Raw genomic sequence first — 24157 nt, 5'->3', positions numbered from 1 at the left:
GATCCCCTGGTAAATAGGCTTGGTTGCTGGTATAATAAATATTATACTATATCTTATGTTATTCTTTAATGATCACCTGGTAAATAGGCTTGGTTGCCGGTATAATAAATATTATACTATATCTAATGTTATTCTTTAATGATCACCTGGTAAATAGGCTTGGTTGCTGGTATAATAAATATTATACTATATCTAATGTTATTCTTTAATGATCCCCTGGTAAATAGGCTTGGTTGCTGGTATAATAAATATTATACTATATCTAATGTTATTCTTTAATGATCACCTGGTAAATAGGCTTGGTTGCTGGTATAATAAATATTATACTATATCTAATGTTATTCTTTAATGATCACCTGGTAAATAGGCTTGGTTGCTGGTATAATAAATATTATACTATATCTAATGTTATTCTTTAATGATCACCTGGTAAATAGGCTTGGTTGCTGGTATAATAAATATTATACTATATCTAATGTTATTCTTTAATGATCACCTGGTAAATAGGCTTGGTTGCTGGTATAATAAATATTATACTATATCTAATGTTATTCTTTAATGATCACCTGGTAAATAGGCTTGGTTGCCGGTATAATAAATATTATACTATATCTAATGTTATTCTTTAATGATCACCTGGTAAATAGGCTTGGTTGCTGGTATAATAAATATTATACTATATCTAATGTTATTCTTTAATGATCCCCTGGTAAATAGGCTTGGTTGCTGGTATAATAAATATTATACTATATCTAATGTTATTCTTTAATGATCCCCTGGTAAATAGGCTTGGTTGCCGGTATGATAAATATTATACTATATCTTATGTTATTCTTTAATGATCACCTGGTAAATAGGCTTGGTTGCTGGTATGATAAATATTATACTATATCTTATGTTATTCTTTAATGATCACCTGGTAAATAGGCTTGGTTGCTGGTATAATAAATATTATACTATATCTAATGTTATTCTTTAATGATCCCCTGGTAAATAGGCTTGGTTGCTGGTATAATAAATATTATACTATATCTAATGTTATTCTTTAATGATCACCTGGTAAATAGGCTTGGTTGCTGGTATGATAAATATTATACTATATCTTATGTTATTCTTTAATGATCACCTGGTAAATAGGCTTGGTTGCTGGTATAATAAATATTATACTATATCTAATGTTATTCTTTAATGATCACCTGGTAAATAGGCTTGGTTGCCGGTATAATAAATATTATACTATATCTAATGTTATTCTTTAATGATCCCCTGGTAAATAGGCTTGGTTGCTGGTATAATAAATATTATACTATATCTAATGTTATTCTTTAATGATCCCCTGGTAAATAGGCTTGGTTGCTGGTATAATAAATATTATACTATATCTAATGTTATTCTTTAATGATCACCTGGTAAATAGGCTTGGTTGCTGGTATAATAAATATTATACTATATCTAATGTTATTCTTTAATGATCACCTGGTAAATAGGCTTGGTTGCTGGTATAATAAATATTATACTATATCTAATGTTATTCTTTAATGATCCCCTGGTAAATAGGCTTGGTTGCTGGTATAATAAATATTATACTATATCTAATGTTATTCTTTAATGATCACCTGGTAAATAGGCTTGGTTGCTGGTATGATAAATATTATACTATATCTTATGTTATTCTTTAATGATCACCTGGTAAATAGGCTTGGTTGCTGGTATAATAAATATTATACTATATCTAATGTTATTCTTTAATGATCACCTGGTAAATAGGCTTGGTTGCCGGTATAATAAATATTATACTATATCTAATGTTATTCTTTAATGATCCCCTGGTAAATAGGCTTGGTTGCTGGTATAATAAATATTATACTATATCTAATGTTATTCTTTAATGATCCCCTGGTAAATAGGCTTGGTTGCTGGTATAATAAATATTATACTATATCTAATGTTATTCTTTAATGATCACCTGGTAAATAGGCTTGGTTGCTGGTATAATAAATATTATACTATATCTAATGTTATTCTTTAATGATCACCTGGTAAATAGGCTTGGTTGCTGGTATGATAAATATTATACTATATCTAATGTTATTCTTTAATGATCACCTGGTAAATAGGCTTGGTTGCTGGTATAATAAATATTATACTATATCTAATGTTATTCTTTAATGATCACCTGGTAAATAGGCTTGGTTGCTGGTATGATAAATATTATACTATATCTAATGTTATTCTTTAATGATCACCTGGTAAATAGGCTTGGTTGCTGGTATGATAAATATTATACTATATCTTATGTTATTCTTTAATGATCACCTGGTAAATAGGCTTGGTTGCCGGTATAATAAATATTATACTATATCTAATGTTATTCTTTAATGATCACCTGGTAAATAGGCTTGGTTGCTGGTATAATAAATATTATACTATATCTAATGTTATTCTTTAATGATCACCTGGTAAATAGGCTTGGTTGCTGGTATAATAAATATTATACTATATCTAATGTTATTCTTTAATGATCCCCTGGTAAATAGGCTTGGTTGCTGGTATAATAAATATTATACTATATCTAATGTTATTCTTTAATGATCACCTGGTAAATAGGCTTGGTTGCCGGTATGATAAATATTATACTATATCTTATGTTATTCTTTAATGATCACCTGGTAAATAGGCTTGGTTGCCGGTATAATAAATATTATACTATATCTAATGTTATTCTTTAATGATCACCTGGTAAATAGGCTTGGTTGCCGGTATGATAAATATTATACTATATCTTATGTTATTCTTTAATGATCACCTGGTAAATAGGCTTGGTTGCTGGTATGATAAATATTATACTATATCTAATGTTATTCCTTACCTATTTGTACATAGTAGCCTTTAAATCCTACTGTACATGTTCCCTGTCCCCCTGATTTGGTAATCACAATGATATCTCCTTTACCTTTACCAGGACCAGATCTGGCGATGATCTTACTGGGAGATTTCCAATCAGCTGCCAATAAACAATCCAATCCACATATCTTCACTCCTGGAAATAAAACATTTGATAAATCACAAATGTGGTTTTCTAATGTATGAGCAGTATTACATTGTGTAATGTCAATGCCTTTTATAGCTTACATTACATAAAGGGTTTTATCATACATTTTGTATGTGCCTGCCCCACGTCTGGAGAATGCCTTTTATAGCTTACATTACATAAATGTTTTTTTCATACATTTTGTATGTGCCTGTCCCACGTCTCGAGCCTAAAATTTAGCGGTTGTCGTTTGTTGCTGTGTATACATACATGTGTTTGTATTTTGTTTTGAATTGTTTTACATTTTTCATTTCTGGGCCTTTTTTAACTGACTATGGGGTCTGGGCTTTGCTGATTGTGGAAGGCTATACAGTGACCTAAAGTTGTTATTTTCTGTGTCAGTTGGTCTCCTGTAGAGAGTTGTCTCATTGACAATCATACTACATCTTCTTTTTATATTTGATAATTTTTAAATGTACAGTGATCACCTATAGTCATGATAGTTGCTGACATCTATGCCATTTAGTATTTGGTCGTCATATTGAAAACTTATTATTATTTTTATATTGACACATTTTACATCAGATGAATTTTTATAATCACAACACAGTACTTGCAATTCACTTGAACAAATATGAAATAGATTCATTCTGATCTTTTTGTAAATTTTAAACAGTACAAACATACTGAGATTTGTTATAATTTACATTGTGTCTGGTAAATTCTTTTGGGATAATCAATGCCTTACAAATCAACTAGCTTTCAACAAGCTTGAAAGCAGTCTGAATGAAAATATTCCTTGTATAATGATAGTTGTAAGATTTCATCCTTAGTATCAGCAAACAGGTAGTGGCTGCAAATGTTAAAATTTTTATGTGCTTCAACTTTTGTCTTTAGTGCATTTAACAAGACATGATAACTAAAATTTGGAACAAACCAATTAAATCCTTTGGGTCATAGCCTAGATTTTCTCCACGTATGGTTATTCTGGTTCCAGGGGGTCCTTCTTTTGGTGCTACCCCAGTCACTAACGGTGGTCCAGATCTACTCATACTATTCTTGTTTTACACTTCAGTAGTTTTCTGTAAAAATATGCATATGAAAAGTTTATGCGCATGTATATGTTAAATTGATTTCTTTAAGAATAAGGCCAAAAAAAAAGATACATGTGTTTCTGCTAACTCTTCCTACCTTATTTGTAAGTGCCCACCTTAACAATTTCTAATGCCATTTTCAAACTACATGTAGCACTGCTAAATTCAGACTGATTCCCTGATAGTAACCAGCTAAAAACTGTCATAAAATAAAATGATATTGCCTACATGTACCTACCTACCCTATTTCATTGCAGTGTTCCAGCTAGGATTTGAAAATAGAGGGGCACATTTTTAAAAAAGGGCACTTAAGCGCATTCTCACTGAAAAAAATCAAATACCACATAGGATAGCAAACACGGCGGTCTTATTGGAAAAAAAGTTCCCATTGACGTCGGGCACAATGTATAATTCTTATCTTAATTCCCCGAATTTTAAGTACTTTGCAAATTTAAAACCAGATGGGAGGATTTGCATTATTTGTTTTTGCTTTTCGGGCCTTCAGTGGCATCAAAACACTTCAAAAAAATTTTGCCTCGGTCCGCTTCGGCAAAATATGTTTGCCTATATTTTATGACATATCTTTAACAAGCATGTAGCTAAGTTTAATACTCTATAGATACTAATATATACAAGTTTAAAAATCATTTATTTAGAACATAAAATTTGTTAAAACCAAACTGAGAGCACTAATAGTCATTATTAAATTCATTTCACTGATTGTAATTTGGTACAGAGTGTTCGGGGGGAAACATATTGTTTTTTTGGCTTAAGCTTGTAAATAGTAAGATGTTTCACTATAATGTGAAAATCTTTCTAAATTAAAAAAAAATAATAATAAAGAGGGAGAGGACTACAACAATTTAGTCTGCAGTATACATGACTCATATAGATCTTACAAATTGACAGCAAACATGATGAGGGTTCTTTGAGAAATAACATTTACATTATAACAGAGATTCACAGGATGATAGATCCTAGTCATTTATACAGGTGTACATAATCGACAGATTTTCCAGGACATAACTCAAAAGTGGTCTATGGTCTTTAATAAAAAAATAACCAGTAGACAGAAAACATGTACGATATTGCTAGTAACTTATTTGTTTGTAGTGGTGGGATTCATTTGAGGATGAATCCAGATCCGTTAGCCCAAATTCATGTTTGCCCCCTTTCACTTTTGCCCCATACAACCTTGTGCCCAAAGTTTTGTTAGCACCCTACACATTTGAACCCTTTAATTGGTTTTGTGTTTACCGTAATAATTTTGTAATCGAGTTTTGGTAAGTCTAAGTGTATTTAGTAAATACATAAATATTTTATTGTTTCAGAGATTCTCAAGGTTTTTTTTAGTGTTGAATACATTGATCTTAATCATGTTTTGGTTAGCAATGGTGAGTGAATTGCTTTGTTTTCATGATTTTTTTTGTATTAAATTTTTCAAAATAAGGAGATATTTTGGTTAGCATGGTTAGCAAAAATGGTTAGTGCATGTTTTGCTATAAATATATTTTTTCCATTTGTTTAAAATAAAGTGACATTCTGACAACTTTTTGGTGTTGGATAAATCATAATCATTTACATCAAAGCAAGTTAAAACAACAATCCATCATGGTTATCAAACACACAAAAGATAATATCACATTTAGCTGTGTGTAAATACCAATTTGCAGTTATCATACATTGTACATCATGTACATGTACATAACTAACATTTGACAATTACTAAACAAATTAAAAAAAGTAAAAAGTAAAAAAAGTAAAAAAAGTAAAAAGTAAAAAGGACAAACAGAAGCAAAATAATAAAGGCAATAACACTAAAATCGTTGTTGTGAATTTTCAAAGTATAAAGAACAAAAAAGAAGAATTATTGAACATGATAGACACCTCCAATCCCGAAATAATATTAGGGACTGAAACATGGCTAAGACCAGACATATTAAGCTCTGAGATATTTCCACCACAATACTCAGTATATAGAAAAGATCGTACAGATGGATACGGGGGTGTATTGATAGCTGTAAAAGATATCATCATCAGCGAAGAACTACCCGTACAAAGTGACACAGAATCTTTATATATCAGAGTAACAACACCTGACAGTAAATCCATCATAGTAGGATGTCTCTATAGACCACCCAGCAGCGATATCACCTACATGGATAAAATGAGTAATACAGCAGAAGAAATATTTAAAGAAAATAATTCATCAATATTATGGCTAGGAGGAGATCTAAACCTTCCTGATATTGACTGGAAATCAAATTCAGTATGTGGCAACCAATACTCTTCACAAATCAATAATAGGTTTGTAGACATGGTAAATAACTGCTGCCTAGATCAAGTGGTAACATTCCCCACAAGAGGATCAGCAACACTTGACATCTTCCTCACTAACAGACCATCCTTAGTAAATAGATGTGAACCTATTCCTGCAATAGGCGACCATGACATTGTCTTTATTGATAGCAATGCACCCAAAACCAACGCAAAGAAAAATTTACATCTGGAAAAGAGCAGACATAGAAAAGATGAAATCAGAGGCACAGGAGCTATCCAAAATATTCCATGGCTTATACAACGCACAGAGCTCAATATTAGAGATGTGGGACAAACGTACCATCGAAAATGTCTTCAACAAGATTCCACCAACCATGGATAAACGGTACAATAAAGCGTATCACTCGAAGGAAAAAGAAAGCTTTTAAAAAAGCTCGAACAACAAAATCAACTAAAGATATAAAGAGATACAAAAATATAAAAAAGACCTCACAAAAAGAATGTAAGAAAGCATATTCTACATACATACATGACATCATAAGCCCAGAGCAGAAATCCAATCCTAAGAAGTTCTGGAGTTTCATCAAGAATAAAAGATGCGAAAATGGAGGAGTTGCACCACTTAGAAACACAGATGGCCTCACATATTCGGATAACAAAATGAAGGCAAATATACTCAACAATCAGTTCTCTTCAGTATTTAACAGCAATGAAGACAAGACAACCATAAAGAAAATGAAAACAAACCCGTACCCACACATGGAAAACATCACCATTGGGGAAAACGGAGTACACAAACTACTATCAAATCTAAACATACATAAAGCATCAGGGCCAGATGAAATCTCTACAAGATTATTGAAATCAATAGCTCCTGAAATATCGCCAATACTAACCACCTTTTTCCAAGCCTCAGTAGACCAAGGCACATTACCATCTGACTGGAAAAATGCAAATGTAGTACCAATATTTAAGAAAGGGGACCGTAGTCAAGCATCAAACTACCGACCAGTCTCGCTAACTGCAATACTATGTAAACTATTGGAGCATATCATCTGTACCAATGTCATCAAACACCTGGAAAACCACTCCATCCTGACCGATGCTCAACATGGTTTTAGAAAAGAACGGTCGTGTGAATCCCAACTCATCCTCACGATCCAAGACCTAGCCAAAAACATCGACAATAAAGAGCAAGTAGATCTAATTCTCTTAGACTTTTCAAAGGCCTTTGACAAAGTCCCACATGAACGACTACTGTACAAGATCGACCATTACGGTATTAGAGGAACAACATTAAAATGGCTGAGAAACTTTCTGGAGGACAGACAGCAATGTGTACTTCTGGAAGGAGAATCATCAGAAACCTCACCAGTGCAGTCTGGAGTCCCACAAGGTAGTGTGCTTGGTCCGCTTATGTTTCTTATCTTTATAAATGACCTCCCAGAGTATGTGTCATCTTCAAATGTTAGACTTTTTGCAGACGACTGCGTCCTCTACCGACAGATAAGAAGCGAAACGGATGTGAACACACTCCAAAACGACCTGGATGGACTTCAACAATGGGAGGCAGATTGGCAGATGGAATTCCACCCCCAAAAATGCCAACTCCTCAGAGTAACAACAAAGCGGAAAATAGTCAAGGCAAATTATAACATCCACGGCCACATCCTAGAAGAGGTGGACTCTGCGAAATATCTTGGCGTCTCAATACACAAAACATTGAGTTGGAACAAACACATTGACAACATCACAAAGAAAGCTAACTCCACCCGAGCTTTTCTTCAAAGGAACATCAAAAGTTGTCCTAGTAAAACAAAAGCATTATGTTATCAAACGCTTGTAAGACCACTCATGGAATACTCTAGCACCATCTGGGATCCATCTACTAAGGACAACATAAACAAATTAGAAGCTATACAACGTCGATGCGCACGATTTGTTCTTAATGACTACAGAAGAACGAGTAGCGTAACATCAATGCTACAAGCATTAAACTGGAAGACACTACAGGAAAGAAGAGCTCAGTGTAAGGTCATCATGTTCTACAGAGTAGTACACGAACTGATTGCAGTACCAACAACGAATTTACAGCCAGTAATATCAACAGTAAGAGGACACAATGAACGATTCCTCGTTCCTTATGCCAGGACTCAAGTTTATCGTCACTCGTTTTTCCCAGATACCATCAGAATCTGGAATGGACTGCCACAACACATAGTAAGCTGCACAACCCTTGAATCATTCAAAAGGGGTGTGCAAGTGGTCCAGCTTCGATAGATGTACAACCTTGTTTTTATCGTTATTTTAAAAATCACCGTTTTCACTGTAGATAATCCGCACTTACCGCACATTTGTTGTTCTCACATCGAACATGTACATAAAACAGTACGATAATACTCCCCTGGGAGGCCTGTACTATAAAGGAAGAAGAAGAAGAAAAAAATTAATAAAAAAAACCAACGTTACATATAGTAATTCACTTACTGGTTTTTTTTGGTAACTATATATAGAAAAAAAATTATTATTATTCAGCTGAAATTTATCAAGAATTTGGTGCAAAAATGTACATGATGTAGAGTGCAAATGTACTGGGGCGTGAACAAACTAGGGCAGAACAACATGTAGGGCTCATGTAGGGTGCAAAAGTGTACTGGGCGGGAACGGACCTGATAGCTGAGATGATAATTCATCAATCATGTCAATGAACGGTGCAGGAAGATTTAAATGCCTCTTCATAAAAGAGGTCATGGAGACCCTTGCTGCCCTACTCCTTTACTTATACGAGTAGATATTAATTACATCTTGAATATAAAGTATATGTACAAATTTAACTGTTTACATTTTTGTATCTCTGACAGAAATAGCCTGTATTTTGAGATAAAAATAAAGAATACCCCGTTACCCTTAACAGTTTTTAACTAGTGTGCGAATCCTGTTGAATAATTTTGATATTTGACTATTCTTACTAGACTTTTTATTACTGCACCGTTTTAGTTTATTGTTTTACCAGGGGAATTGTAATATCCACTTCCCCAGAGTCAAAATGCAAGTGGAGATAACTCAATTGTCATCTCCGGAAAGATTGTTATTGCAACGAATCATCAGAGAAATATCTAATTACAATAAAAAGGTTCACAGAAATATGCACTGCAACGGCTACCAACGGGTACCCAATTTTCAGTTTTATTCGTTGTCGCAGGTTCCAGGTGTGCAGTTTCAGTTGTTTGTTTGTCAAATAAATTATTTAAAACTTTAAAAATAGATTTGTTTATTTGAAATTATCATGACTGAGTTATGAAATATACTCAAGTTAAACCATTCAAGGATTTGTATAGTTAGACTATACAAATCCTTGAACCATTATAGGTCCATGAGTGCCACGGGAAATATATGGTGGACATTAAACTTGCCCTAAGGCAGCAACCATTTGATTTTCAGGGGGGGGGGGGCTATGTTTTTTGAAAAAAAAGTTTGTTTCCAGTTTTTGGTGAAAAATAAAAAATTGTTTTGGACCCTGAGAAAAAAAATTGAATGTTTCACCCTCACGGCTGCCACTATATTTAATGCTAAAATTGAAAGAAAAAAATTGTTTTCGATTAGTCGCTAAACAAAAAAAATTCTTCGCCGAAGATAAAAAAAAAGTTTGTACAGAAAAAAAAACATAGCCCCCCTCCCCCCCCCCCCCCCCGAAAATCAAATGGTTGCTGCCTAACGTATATTTTTTAATATTACTTTATCAATAATTTATATGTATACTGAAAACTGGCCAGAATACTGAATGGGCAAATACTAAAAGTATGCGTTAGGGCAAGTTTAAGGTTCACCATATATTTCCAAAATGGGGAAAAAATAAGGAAAGTCTAGGTGGACATAAACAACTGATCAAATTTATACATGAATGTTTATCAAGAAATTAATAAAAAAAAAATGAAAAAAATGATATAAATGCAACACCGTTTGTCGGATATCAAACTCTGTTTATTGACTTAGAGGTATACTGCAACAATCCGTGACTATTTGAATCGAAAAGATTTTTTTTTAAAAGTGCCTGAAACACATCAATGAGATATATATATAATGAATATACATTTACATGCACAGCATGTGCCAATGACAAAAACATAACGACTGCTGACTACGACGTAACATTGTTTATTTTACACATGTTGGCTAGGAGAAGTAAAGAAAAACCCCATCACATTAAATTCTTTCCAATTCCAATTTTTATTGAAATTAAACAGTGGATGAAACACAAATTGACTTCTTGAATATTAGCTGATAGACACAAAAAATGAACATTTTCTGAACAAAAAAATCAAACTAAGACATCGTTTATGGGAAAATGTAACTTTTTTTTTTAAACTGGTTATAGTCGTATATCTTTCCCTATATAATCAACCGAATTTTCCCCACAAGGGCAAAGGGGAGGGGGGTCAATTAAGTCACGACAATACGTTACAAAATACAATTCGTGTCTCGTTAATGATATATTCAACAGACAATCCGTACGAAAATGGGTTAATAAATAGTTAAGAGCTTTTTCACCAGTTACATAAATGGAATTTAATAATGATAGAATTTTTATTTTGAAACAAAATCTTATTATTTGTGTTTCATTGCAAAGTACTTTAAAATTTTAAGGAATGACGGACGGATTTTTGCTGATGCGTTAAACCAGGAACGTCTATATAAGTCCTTGGTTAAACATATAATTTGTTAAGAGTTGCTCATTTCAGAGATATTGTTTTATATGTCTCTGCTCATATATACTGTGGTTATTTTTTAACAATTTTTCGGTTTGCTTTAACATGATCATGTGTTTTTATTAAAATAGTGTATTTTATTTATATAAATTGTTAAACTTAAATATAAAAAAGAATTGCATTAACACATTTATGAGCGACAAAGTCATGAATGAATTAAACAAACAAAGAAAAACAAAATTGTCATAGTACACTTTGGTTGTTTTCATATGAATTGTATAACAAAATGACGGAATCAAATTACTCGTCTTTCATCATGCAAATAAGAGACCAACATGCATGACTTTTCTTTAACCAGCATATTATCGTTCACCTGCCCATATATCAAATATCAAAACCCATTTCCCTAACTAATTAGTTTGGTCATTTGTTCTGGTATTCATTTTCTGAATTAACGAGTTCGTGATTTACCAATATATGTTTGACATCGATATCATCACAGTATATTTGTCAACTTTATGAATATACTTTGCGCTTGATTTCCAATTTCCATGTTTTTCGCCTTCTTAAAAATGCATTCGTTTAAGTATTCCAATTACAGCATAAACATGCGCGTAGCTACGTTTACGTCAAAACGCCCGGGCGTACACTTGAATTGTGAAATTAAAACAAATAATCGACATATAGAATAAGAAAAACTTATCAAAAGCACATCAACCTTGTGCTTCTCAATGGATTGCAACTTTGAATAAAAAGGGATTACATTTAATCAAATAGATCATTTAATATATTTGTTCGAATTTTTGTAAAAGTCTGAATCTACATGTACTATGAATTCTACTTTTCTTATATTTAAAGCAATTGACTATCTGCTCAGATTCGATATGCTGTTTGTATTTTTGTCGAGCCTATGATTTATGTTCCAAAAGCGACACAAAGCGGCATCAATATGTAGGTTCCGAATGTGGATAAAGTCTTTTGAATGACTCTCCGTGAAATTTTACGAAAGTTGGACAGAAACTGTTTATGATCAAATGAGTATATTCAGAGCAATATAATAATGCAATTATATCTTTAATTTTCCGGCATTTTAAGGACAAAATGTATTTCTCTCTGCAATTAATAAGTGGTCGCAGTTTGGGCTTACATTTGGTCATTTCTCAATTACATTAACTACTTGTTGAACCTTCATCGAACTTTATGAAGATGCCGAAGAAGCTTTTTCTATGACTAATGTTTCTAAATCTAAAATTTTGAAAGAAATTGTTTTTGTTCATTTTTCTGTTCTTTTCTGATAGACAGATAGCCGGACTCTTCTTTCCGCAATTAATTGTTTTACATGCTCAATTTATAAACCTTCATAGATTGTGGTGAAATATTCCAGATCAAGAAAAAATATCAAATTAAAATTTTTGATTTTTTTTAAATCCCTTAAGGGCTTTAAAGGAATGATAAATCGATTCACTTTCTGTGGAAAGAAATCCGAGGTTTCCATTTTTTTTTATTGCATCTCTTACCAATATTGTTTTCCGTGTTCATTAAAAGGTGCTTTTGTCGATTGTATGCTCACTCAGGGCACCCTTTAAACTTATTTAAAAGTAATATTGGTTTGGGCATTTTCTCTAAAACCAAAAACCATTAGGCTAGCTTCCAGTTTAACACGATGAATAAGTTAACATATTACAAAAATTAACCAAAACAAATAAACCATTTAGATTCAAAATTATGTTGCTATCAATGATTTTTTACTGACAGGAATCATTACGGTATCTCATTCTCGATAGCTTTCGGGGGCTTCGAACCCACTACCAGCAGGTGCTTTAACATTGAGTGGTTGGCACCCCTCATATCCCTCGCCAAGGTCTCGGCGTTCACGTAAAAATGACCCAGCTACGCCACTGATAAAATGTTGACCCCCCTTCTTGAGATATACGACCCATACATAAGCATTATGTCTGTTACCGACCGTGCAAGGGCTGTTTAGCCCAACTCGTTAAGGCAGTCAAGGTCGTTAAAAACTTCCACTTCAAGCCGTAACTAGGCCTCTTATTTTAGTGAGGCAAAATAATTGAGCCGAGCGAAGCGAGGCGAAATTTATTTTTGGAGGGTATGAAATGAATGGTGCAAAATCCTGCATTCTAGGCATTTTTAGAGAGTTTGATAATGTTTCGAATTCGGACACTTTTTATATAAATTTTTCATATTTTAAGACTTTTACTAACATCAAATTTTTAACAACTTTATTTAAATTTATATGTAAGATAATATCATCCAAATATCAATTTGAGTCTGCTGCCAGAACATAAAACAAACATTGATTCAGTAGAGTTTTCTAATTTTTTCTATGGCCACTCAGTTAAATCGTTTCAGCATAATAATTTGGTCTGCTGATATCCTTATCGTGATGAATATTGAGCATGGCAAGACCGCACAATCTCTCGCCACTCATGCATGCTCTTTTACAAGTTTTCAGTCAATTTAGGGCATTCTGTTTTTCTAAAAGTAGCACATTATCATCAACACAATGATCAGTGTCTTCTTCCTTTTCCATCAGCAATTCGGTAGCAGCATCGGTAGTAATAGTTTTGTTTGCAATAGGGAATAAAGCTTTCCTGTAAGCACCATCATACAGTCGCATTTACAAAACAGTAAACTCGCTGTTATGCTGACATAGAGTAGACTAACTAGGGATAGAATGAGGAAAGATACATGTATATGATTATATCTATAGAGTAAGTATATATGATATGGGTACAGGGAAATTTGAATGGAGTTTTTGACGTTTACATGTAGGTCCGTAATTTCAAATTATTTCTGGAAATAGTCGATGGTATTTTAGTTCCAGAATCTATAAATTTAGGGGTTAGGGGTTGGGGTGTCCGATTCCGAGACCCTGAAAAAGAAAACGAAATTCCGCAGTCCCTAATAAGTAAAGACAAAATCCTGTGTTAAAGGTTCTACCATTCCTCAATAATATCAAATTGGAATATGGGATATTCTTTCAATTTTTGAGGTTAAAGAAACATGGATAAAAACTAATCCATGCATGTTTCATATTATTTATATTTTATTTATCTGTAAAGAGAAAGATGAAAGTTCTTGAAACGCAGAAATGAATACGCAGACAGGACCGCCCCCTTGCGATGTCCAGTACTTGATTTGTCAAAAGTTGGTGATACGGAGAAATGAATACGCAGACAGGACTGCCCCCTTGCGATGCCCTGTACTTGATTTGTCAGTCTACTTATCGTTTTTGGATTGTTCTAATGAAAAATTTGTATGCAATACCCAGACTCTGTTCACAAAAAAATAGTTTATTCCTTCTTAACCTTCAGTGTCGCTTTTCCTTTTTCTGCAAGAGCCTGTTTTTAACCAGAGATCCATGATGATTATCGTTACTATAGTTTAATGTAATCGAGAAACATCACCCGTTGAGATGCTAAGTTATATCCAGGAAGAATAGTTTGAAAGGAATGATGACAAGTTATAGAAATTAGGGTTGAGACAAAACAACAAATGACTATTATATTTTTATATATGTATAAAAAATATCAGAGTCGAAATTTTAGTGAGGCAATTGCCTCACTTGCCTCAAGGGTAGTTACGGCCTTGCGGCCGGCGGGCGGCTTGACTTTGTTGTACATATGTTTTGTGTCAATGGTTGTTGATGACAATAACGCATTTTAATAAAACCAAACTAATTGCAGATTCAGATTCAGATTCAATATTTTATTAAAGTATCACTACTTGTCTGTACTTGTATAACATTATAGGACATTCTATACATTCTAATATAAGATCATATAAAACAATGCGTATATCATTGCTTATTGCATTTTTCAGAACTTGATTAGAAATTGTTCGGAGGGAATCAAACGGAATAAAGAATTCGCTAATTTTTAGTTTTAAGGGATCTTGTGTACGTTTAAAATAATATAAAAAGAAGATGTGGTATGATTGCCAATGAGACAACTATTCACAAAAGACCAAAATGACACCGTGAACATAAAACAACTATAGGTCACCGTACGGCCTTCAACAATGAGCAAAGCCCATACCGCATTGTCAGCTATAAAAGGCCCCGATAAGACATTTCATATAAAAAGCAATAATTGTCTTTCCTGATTTTTGTAGATATTTCAGTTTCACATTGAAAAAGCAGCACGATTAAAAGATAAAAATGTCCTTATTATGATTTAAAAAGGTTGGGTTTAACAGTGAATAGGTAACCCTTGGTATATTCTATGGACACCTATAGGTCAAGGTACGGCTTGATATCGTCAAAATATCACCGCTGGAACAAAACTGTTTGCATTTAAGCTATTTTTCATCAAGTCAAAGTTAGATTTGTAGTGAAAAATATATCTACATGTGCTACTTTTTAAGATAAATGGGGTAGACAGTTTAGGCATTTTCTTGAAATTTCGATTTCTTTTACTTTTTTTTTCATTTGGAACAATTTACTAAGCATGCAGAGAATGAAAATTAGAACATATTTTCGTAATATTAAAATTGAAATGTTCGTTGATGAGTTGAATACATTCAACCCAGTCCGTTGATATTTCGTAACAATAAAACCTATACGCTAATTTGCTATCCAAAGTACTATATTGTGTTTCATGTGGTTATAAAAATTACACATTGGTATATGTATGTTTCATCTATTAATACGATATGCGTTTTTGCTGGCGTATTAGATAATAATCCTTTGATAACTATTATTGCAGTATCTTGTTTTAATAAATAGATTGATGAACGTAACACAGACGCTTCAGATTTTAATAATGACATAAGTAGACGAAAGATGACCGGTCCTTCAATTACAAATGTTGTACATCGAGAATATATTGTTACTGGTCAGTAATAAGAATAAGTGTACATTTCGGAAATGAAAACATCTGATACCATATAACAAAACATTCAAAAATAGCACTATATAAACGGTGGTAAAATATCTGATCAACTTTTGTATTAAAAATGGACAGGGCGCTGTCGCTAAATGTTTTTCTGTTTTATCTTACATTGAGAATTCTATTTGTCAATGCTGAACTATGGCTTGGAGGTAATCAAATTCCAGATACCGCTGAAAGATCAGACGTTACTGAATACGAGCATCATGCAACAACTATGCAAGAAATAAATCTACCTGACAAAAACAGTGCAACTATTTCAGTACCTGTCGAGTTTTCGGATATGTTAGATAGCATCCTCTTGAATATTGTAGATGACAGACCAATGGAGCCGCCAGGAAGTATTACAAATGATAACACAGTTGACAATGGTGGTTTATTGACAACGGATATTGTTGTTAATTCTACAATGAAACAATATGACATGTTTATCAACGATCCATGCAAGACGTACGCCACTTGTCAATTTTTGGAATCAATAAATACTAAGTACTGTCGATGTGATGAAGTATGTCATATCTACAACGACTGTTGTTACCATGAAAAACAAACCAACCAATCAGAGACCCTTGATCGTAGTCTGTACGAATGCAAACAAAGAAGCTCTGCTAATTGGGACGACGGTATACAAGTAATATCAAACTGTCCTGAAACAGGCCCTACAGTAACACCCGATTTAGAATTATTATGTAAAAAGAAAGATATCAGGGAAGTTGGACCATGGGCTTATGACCATCAAGGACGAGTTTATAGTAATAAATACTGCGGACAATGCAACGGTCAGACGAAATTAAGTATGTCACCAATGTTGTTTACAGGCATCTTTTTTGGACTTATCGACCAAATGAATGACATGACGCCTACCGATAGGGTCTCCCTCTTATTAGACAGCCCATCTGTTATTCATGAGTATGCGATGTCTCTGTCGTTGTCAGATTTGCGTTATTGTGTATCTTCGTTAGAGGTATCGTCTTTGCCGGGTTGTCATAACTACAGTGTAAATCCAGTTCTAATTTTAGGATGGAAACTTTACAAGAATTATTATTGCATACCCCAGGCAGATATAGATATAGATGATAGACCTATTTGCTACGGCACACGATTTATTGACAATAAAGGTTTACCTCCAATCCTGAGTTATAGCACTCTTAAACTGTTAGTTAATTTTACTGAAAATAGTTCGACTGACAAGTTATGTTTGAATGAGGTAAGTGGTTTTTTTTTTAATTTTTGACAATCATGAATTCCAATAAAAAGATTTAAAAGGTGGTTTGACATAGAGCTGAGACTACTATAAAACTATGTGTTGTAGTAATCTCAGCATAGAGTGACATTATCCGAGACTTTAATTTAAAAAAAAGTGAGTCTGCTTCTTCAAAAATGAACAAGACATCCCGCATAGCTGGGAACAGTATATCTAATCAATATGCAAGTTCCGTCGCATTGTTAGCTCTAAAAAAAACAAGAAATGAAAAACGAACAAAATTCAAACGAGAAATCTAACGGTCTTATGTATACATATCAGCATGATCAGTAACTGCATGCGAGTAATCTCAAATCGTATTTTTTTGTTAATTCGACCTGTTGATACTGTTTATAATGCTTTTTTGCTATTTTTAAATTAATATGGATCTTGTCTATATACCAGCTTTTGTTATTTGGAATATCTACTAATTTTCACTTCTTCGTACTACATTTGTATGAACATCAAGATTATTCTCCTTAAATCTGTACAGGGAAGTTTTAGCTAGCTTTAATTGTATAGTTTGTTGATATTCACTCCAATTTGTATCTAGTGTTACATTATGTATTTATATGACAGAACTTTCATGATATTCCTAATTATTGGAAGAATTTTATACACATAAGTAGTATACCTAAAACGACAAAGTTATTATTTTTATTTACCTGTATATATTATTAAAACCGTTTTTTTTTTCACCTTTTTTCATAAGTGATTATTTTCCAAGAGTTAAATATTTTGCGGTTGTGTCTTGCCATGGCTTTGTTTGGATTTGTTTGTTTGCTCTTCGGCCATGAATGTTTGTCCCTTATATTTTATTAACTAGTTATGCATTTGCATTCGGGTATCGCAGATCAAAATTCGTTCATAGCCGTGTTAATTTACGTTTTTTGATTGAGTTAATCCTTCCAATTGATATTTTTTCGTGTGTTTTTCTATGTTGTGATGTTATGCTATTGTTTAAGAAAAAGGGAGGTTTGGTACCATTAAAACGTTTATTATGCTGCAAATATTCGAACCTGTCCTAAGTCAGGAATCTGATGTACAGTAGTTGTCATTTTTTATGTAATTTATACGACGTGTTTCTCGTTTCTCGTTTTTTATATAGATTATACAACCGTGTATTTCCCATTTGAATGAGTTTACACTAGTAATTTTGGGGTCCTTTATAGCTTGCTCTTTATTGTGAACCAAGGCTCTGTGTTGAAGGCCGTTCATTGACCTATAATGGTTCATTTTTTATATTGTTATTTGGATGGAGAGTTGTCTCATTGACACTCACACCACATTCTTATATGTATGTACAAAATAATGAACGAAATTCAAATATTATACCAAGAAACAAACGACAACAAGTTTGAGCTGATTGAATGATATGTCTTCATCATGTATGAATATCAAGAACAACACCTCCTGTTAAGGGTATAGTATCATACCATCATAAAATATATGAGAAGAACATATATTAACCCGTATCAAGCCAACAACTAGTTTCAAAATAAAAGTGTTTATTCACGATGCAAATACCCTTATAAGTGAATCAAAACGAAGCCAAAATATGCCATATTTTACTTACTGATAACAGTAACTATATCCCTTCTTGGTAAGTCTGTTTAAACAAGATTTGTTAGCTGTTGAGGCGAATGCCGACATTTTTGTGCTTTGTAAAGAATATTACCAATGCCACAATGTTGATTTATATTTAGGAATGATGTCCTTGTAACGATGATAACATTTATTAAATGTTTGACTAGTTTGTGATATTGAAAATCCTGGTGTAATAATTTTTCAGTAATACATATATCTCTTTCGTTAAAATCTAATTTGTTGTTACACACACGAGCTAATCGAACAAGTTGGTATGTATAAACATCATAAGATGGTTTTAATCCATTCTCATTTTATTAAGATAAATGAAAATCATCTCTTTTATCATAAATTTTGGTATTATGCTTAACCCGTTTATGATATCGATATCAACCACCAGAAAAGGGCAGTGTTCATTGTTAGTATTAGCTTGATTTAAAGTTAGTTCAACATGATACATATCTTTAGTGTACATATTGAAGTCGTTATTATTGAAAGCCAATGAATATATGATCCAATATCTTAAAGTATTATCAAATATTTGTATCAGATGTTGTTTCGATGTGTGTTTGCTGATTTGTATACACTATTTATTGGCATTATGATTTCTGGTCTATGCGTCCGTTCGTTCGTCGTACCGTCTGTTCGTCCGTTTGACGGTCCGTCCGTCTGTCCCGCTTCAGGTTAAAATTATTGGGCGAGGCAGTTTTCCATTAAGTTGAAGTCCAATAAACTTAAAACTTAGTACACTTACTCCTTATGATATGATCTTTCTAATTTAAATGCCAAATTTGAGATTTTACCACATTTTCACGGTCCACTGAACATAGAAAATAATAGTGTGGATGGGGCATCCGTGTTACAATACAGAAACCGTTCCGCAATAAGTGATGCACACTATGTACCGGATTTGTAAGCACATAAGCAACACTACGGGTGCAACATGTGGAGCAGGAGCTGCTTACCCTTCCGGAGCACCTGAGATCACCCCTAGTTTTTGGTGGGGTTTATGTTGTTTATTCTTTAGGTTTCTATGTTGTGTCATGTGTACTGTTGTTTTTTCTGTTTGTCTTTTTCGTTTTTAGCCATGGCGTTGTCAGTTTGTTTTAGATTTATGAGTTTGACTGTCCCTTTGGTATCTTTCGTCCCTCTTTTAGTCCCTATTGCAATTCAGAAGAATTCTTTATTTTTAATTTCTTTAGGCCATTTTCTCTGCACGTAATTTTTGTATATTATTCTCCTTTTTTTTTGCTTTCTCCATTCAAAATTCATACTGTTTTGCCATTTTGTCGTTTTTCCCCTTTTTTGTTCGTATTGGTTTTGATATCATCTAGACTTGAGTTCTACAATTAAAATCCGACACAACTTATCATTACTTGTAACTACTACATGATATTACTAAAACATATGTAATATATAACAGTTTCTTTTTTTATTACAATTTTGACAGACCTCTGGATTTTGTAAGTTGGAAGAAGCTTATTATGACTACACACAATTGCTAGATGTTTCTTTCATAGCAAACGACACTTTGTCCTCCAATCTTTGGCGCCAAATTTTACAAGCTTGGGTTCATTCGTTACAAATTGACTCAGCAGTGGTCGAGTGGATGGAAGCTTCAAACCAAACAACGATGGACAATGGAAATATGCGACTGTCATGGGTGACAATAGACATACGATTGACCAACAAAATGACTTACGAAAAGCTTATGAAGAACAGGAAGTTATTAGATAAGGTCACATGGGAAATAATAGTCAGAACGAAAGATGCGGTAAGTTGAATTATAATTTTAAGATGTGTTTTTGGATCTTGATAATGCAATATCTAAAGTAAAACTTGGAAGTTCTCTAAAGATCTATAAAAGATTGAATTAGAATAAACACGTTTTGATTGGAATGTGTGACTGTGCTTTCAATTATTTTTTTTTTTACTGTTTGCCCGCGAATAATCAATTAAAGGAGTTTGGGGTATAGTATAAACAATGATACAGTAACAACAAAGACAAAAATAACAAAAAGGTCTCTAGTAGGTAACACACTGTCGGCAACACTATACATATATCCATACAATATGTCAAATAAATTAAATCGTACCGTCTATAAAAATTATGAATGATAATTAACATTTTTTTTTTATCTGCCATTAAAATTCGTTTTCTTCAAATAAGAAAAAAGCCTCTTTTTGATTTCGATCAGCAGAGAAGGGAGCCACCATTTGATTTTTAAGGGGAGAGGACTCAAATGTCATAATCTGCCTTTTTCAAATTTCATCCTAGCACCTCATAAACATCAAATGGTATCTCCCTATAAGTATTGAACATACTATAAAACAAGAACTATCTTTAAAAAAGATATCGCACGTATTTAAATTTGAGTATATGTTTAAAATTATCATTTCGATAACCTTCAGAAACACAATGACTTAATGATGCAGGACCTCTTTAATAAAATCTCCATCTGAATGTAACTACAAGGAATTCTTTACTAAGTCTGGTTATATTAAAGCAATATAATATATAAGAATATTGTGATGACACCTAAAAAAATCCAGTGCAAATAACAAGAAACAAATATATATTTACTGTTTACATTTAACTTGATTCATGGTTAACAAAGCTAGAAACTATTGGTAGTATAAGTAGTATCTTTCTATTTACATTCACAAAAAAACCGCGGAAATCTCACATGAGTAGGTGCGTTTTAAAAGTCATGTACCTTCGTACAAAGTTTACATCAAAAATTATATAATTGTCCCGAATAAACAGTTGTCATGGATGCAAAGAGCTATTGGAGGAACAATTATGTTAATAAAAATATAAATCTTTGTAAGATCTAGTTCAAATATTTATAGTTTTTCACTTGCTTTCCATAACGATATAATTTTCGAGACGTTTTTTCAAACACAACCAAATCACCCACCACGACAGCATTTTGTCCAATCACAGAAAGGATTTTCGAGCATGCGTATTCTGTTGCCATAGTTAACAACGTCGGAAAAAGGTCAGGATAAGCATTGCACCTTAACAATGTAAATATGTAAGAACACAACCCAAATAAGTTATGCCGTATTAAAGGATGCTAATAGAAGATAACTAGGCGACATCGCATAAAGGATTATACTCAAGTTAGTCAAACTTGGATAGTCTGTCCCCAGTCAGGATACTACTTCAAAATTATGTCTGTCCTTATCTTGTAACTTTCGACATATGATATATATGTAATAGCAAGAGGTTCTTTCAACTAGTAAAAAATTGTATTTGTTATACCGCCTTATATTTGTTAAAACTCTGTACAAAACAGTTTGTGATATCCAATTGTTTCTATTACAGATTATTAAAGTCAAAACAGCAGAAGCTGACAAGAATTTTACGTTTAATAATTGGCATACTCTTATTAATTTGGGTGAAATGCCAAAAGATATGCATTCGATATCTGTCTACGGCTACGAATTTCCGTGTGAAAATACCAGAATTGACAGTACATTGGTCGAAGATTTCATAGGGCAATATATACTGATTGACAACGTCACGTGCTTAGACGAATCCATTTCATTAGAAATGATAACAGAACATGTAACAGTACCAGGAAATGAAGGAGTATCAAAAAGTGACATCACCGGCAATTCCATTATTGATCAGCAGGAACAAAACAGAGAGGACGAACCTGGTACCAGCAGCACAACTTCATTGTCTTACAAACCATGCAGTCTGTTGTTAATTCTTTTCGTCCTCAAATTGCTTTAAAACTAAAACTCGAGAACCACAAACACACACACGCGAAAAATATACAATTGGTATGCCTATAATTATCACATTTTAGTTGGTAAAATATGTGGGTTAATGTTGAATGAAGTAAAATAAAAAGTTTGTACAAATTAAAACTGCTTTTCGTTTGATTTAAATGATTATAAATAATTTTTATATTGACTATACACTTGTCAGTATGACTTTGAAGTTGTTAGGTGATTTCTAATATTTTTATATTCGCTGCATGGCAAGTTGCCAACTGTAAAATATTGTTAGGTATATTTCATTATAAATCAATTCAGAAGTCCAAACGTTTGATAATGGTAAAAGTAAAAGCGCAAAAATACTGAACTCCGAGGGAAATTTTAAACGGAAACTCCCTAATCAAATGGCAAAATTAAAAGCTGAAACACATTAAACGCGTGAATATAACAACTGTCTTATTCCTGACTTTGTACAGGCGTTTTCTTATGGATAAAACGGTGGATTGAACCTAGCTTTGTAGCTAGCTAAACCTCTCACTTGTATGACAGTCGCATTAAGTTCCAATATATTGACAACGATGCACGAACAAAACAAACATATCATGATATAATGTTAAAAATATTTCTGTGAGTTATCGTCGTATTTCAGTCTGGAAAAAGACGACAGCTAGGTTATAATTTGCCAAAAAAGAATATGACGACTGGTCTCTGCTCTTTCCTATCAAACTACAACCACTGTTGTCTCTTTTTCCTCTCATGAACGTTTCGATCGCTCTCAACATGCTTTTGCCAGGATTGTAACAATCGCCATTTACTTCTCAATGTCAGAAATATGACAACCGATTTCTTATTGTTACATTCCGGAGTTGCTATATTCTCTTCTCGTCCCATTTTGATAACCTCTCTTCTTGTCTTGAGCATGGAAATAAATAACAAAAAGTGAACACACTGAAATAGCTTGCCTTCTTTATTAATCATTGAAACTATGTTGAAAGTCTTAAATATAAAGGTTTATTACAAATGTCTCAAAAACTTAACATTAAACAAGAAAACTAAACATTGACCAAATGAACCATGCAAATGAGTTCCAAGTCAGATGAAACATGTCAGGTAGGCATGTGCAGCTAACAATTCTTCCAAACAACAAATATAGTTGACCTATTTGTTATAGTTTAAGAAAACAGACCTAAACACAAAAGCTTAACACTGAGCAATGAACTGTGAAAATGAGGTCAAGGTCAAATAAAACCTGCTCGACTGACATGTAGATCATAAAAATATTTCCACACACCAAATATAGTTGACCTATTGCATATAATATAAGAAGAAAAATTACCAAAAACTCAAAAACTTAGCTATAACCGCTGCACCATAAAAATGAGGTCAAGGTCAGATAACACCTACCAGCTAGACATGTATACCTTAAATTCATTCCATACACCACATATAGTAGACCTATTGCATACAGTATGAGAAAAAACAGACCAAATATAAAAAATGATGATGTAGTATGATTGCCAATGAGACAACTATCTACAAAAGACCAAAATAACACAGACATTAACATCAATAGG

General features: G+C 33.0%; 2 protein-coding genes across 4 annotated transcripts in view; one reads left to right on the top strand and one right to left on the bottom strand.

Moving 5' to 3' along the window:
* LOC134721912 (exocyst complex component 2-like) overlaps window positions 1-9478 on the bottom strand; it is a 33902-nt gene extending 24424 nt beyond the window's left edge. The window contains exons 1-3 of one of the 3 annotated variants that reach the window (XM_063585201.1): window positions 9375-9478; window positions 3969-4113; window positions 2870-3040 (exon numbers count right to left, since the gene is read on the bottom strand). In XM_063585201.1, the coding sequence (XP_063441271.1) occupies window positions 2870-3040; window positions 3969-4083 (286 nt within the window). In that variant the 5' untranslated portion in view covers window positions 4084-4113; window positions 9375-9478. The remainder of the gene's footprint in view (window positions 1-2869; window positions 3041-3968; window positions 4114-9374) is intronic. The other 2 variants (XM_063585204.1, XM_063585203.1) reach the window with 2 other exon arrangements.
* Window positions 9479-16088: 6610 nt separating this feature from the next.
* LOC134723772 (uncharacterized) lies at window positions 16089-23108 on the top strand. Its single transcript, XM_063587321.1, has 3 exons — window positions 16089-17228; window positions 20302-20625; window positions 22183-23108. The coding sequence occupies exons 1-3, from the start codon at window positions 16089-16091 to the stop codon at window positions 22594-22596; spliced, it is 1878 nt and encodes a 625-aa protein (XP_063443391.1). The 3' UTR covers window positions 22597-23108.
* The last annotated feature ends 1049 nt before the right edge of the window (window positions 23109-24157 follow it).

The sequence above is a fragment of the Mytilus trossulus genome, chromosome 6 (genome assembly GCF_036588685.1).
Source record: "Mytilus trossulus isolate FHL-02 chromosome 6, PNRI_Mtr1.1.1.hap1, whole genome shotgun sequence".
In the NCBI taxonomy this organism is placed as follows: domain Eukaryota; kingdom Metazoa; phylum Mollusca; class Bivalvia; order Mytilida; family Mytilidae; genus Mytilus; species Mytilus trossulus.
This window is presented reverse-complemented; position numbering and strand designations above follow the sequence as displayed.

Coding starts and splice junctions, on each gene's coding strand:
- LOC134723772 (XM_063587321.1), top strand. CDS start 16,089: ATGGACAGGGCGCTGTCGCTAAATGTTTTTCTGTTTTATCTTACATTG. Junction 17,229..20,301: donor ACAAGTTATGTTTGAATGAG/GTAAGTGGTTTT, acceptor CAATTTTGACAG/ACCTCTGGATTTTGTAAGTT. Junction 20,626..22,182: donor TAGTCAGAACGAAAGATGCG/GTAAGTTGAATT, acceptor TTTCTATTACAG/ATTATTAAAGTCAAAACAGC.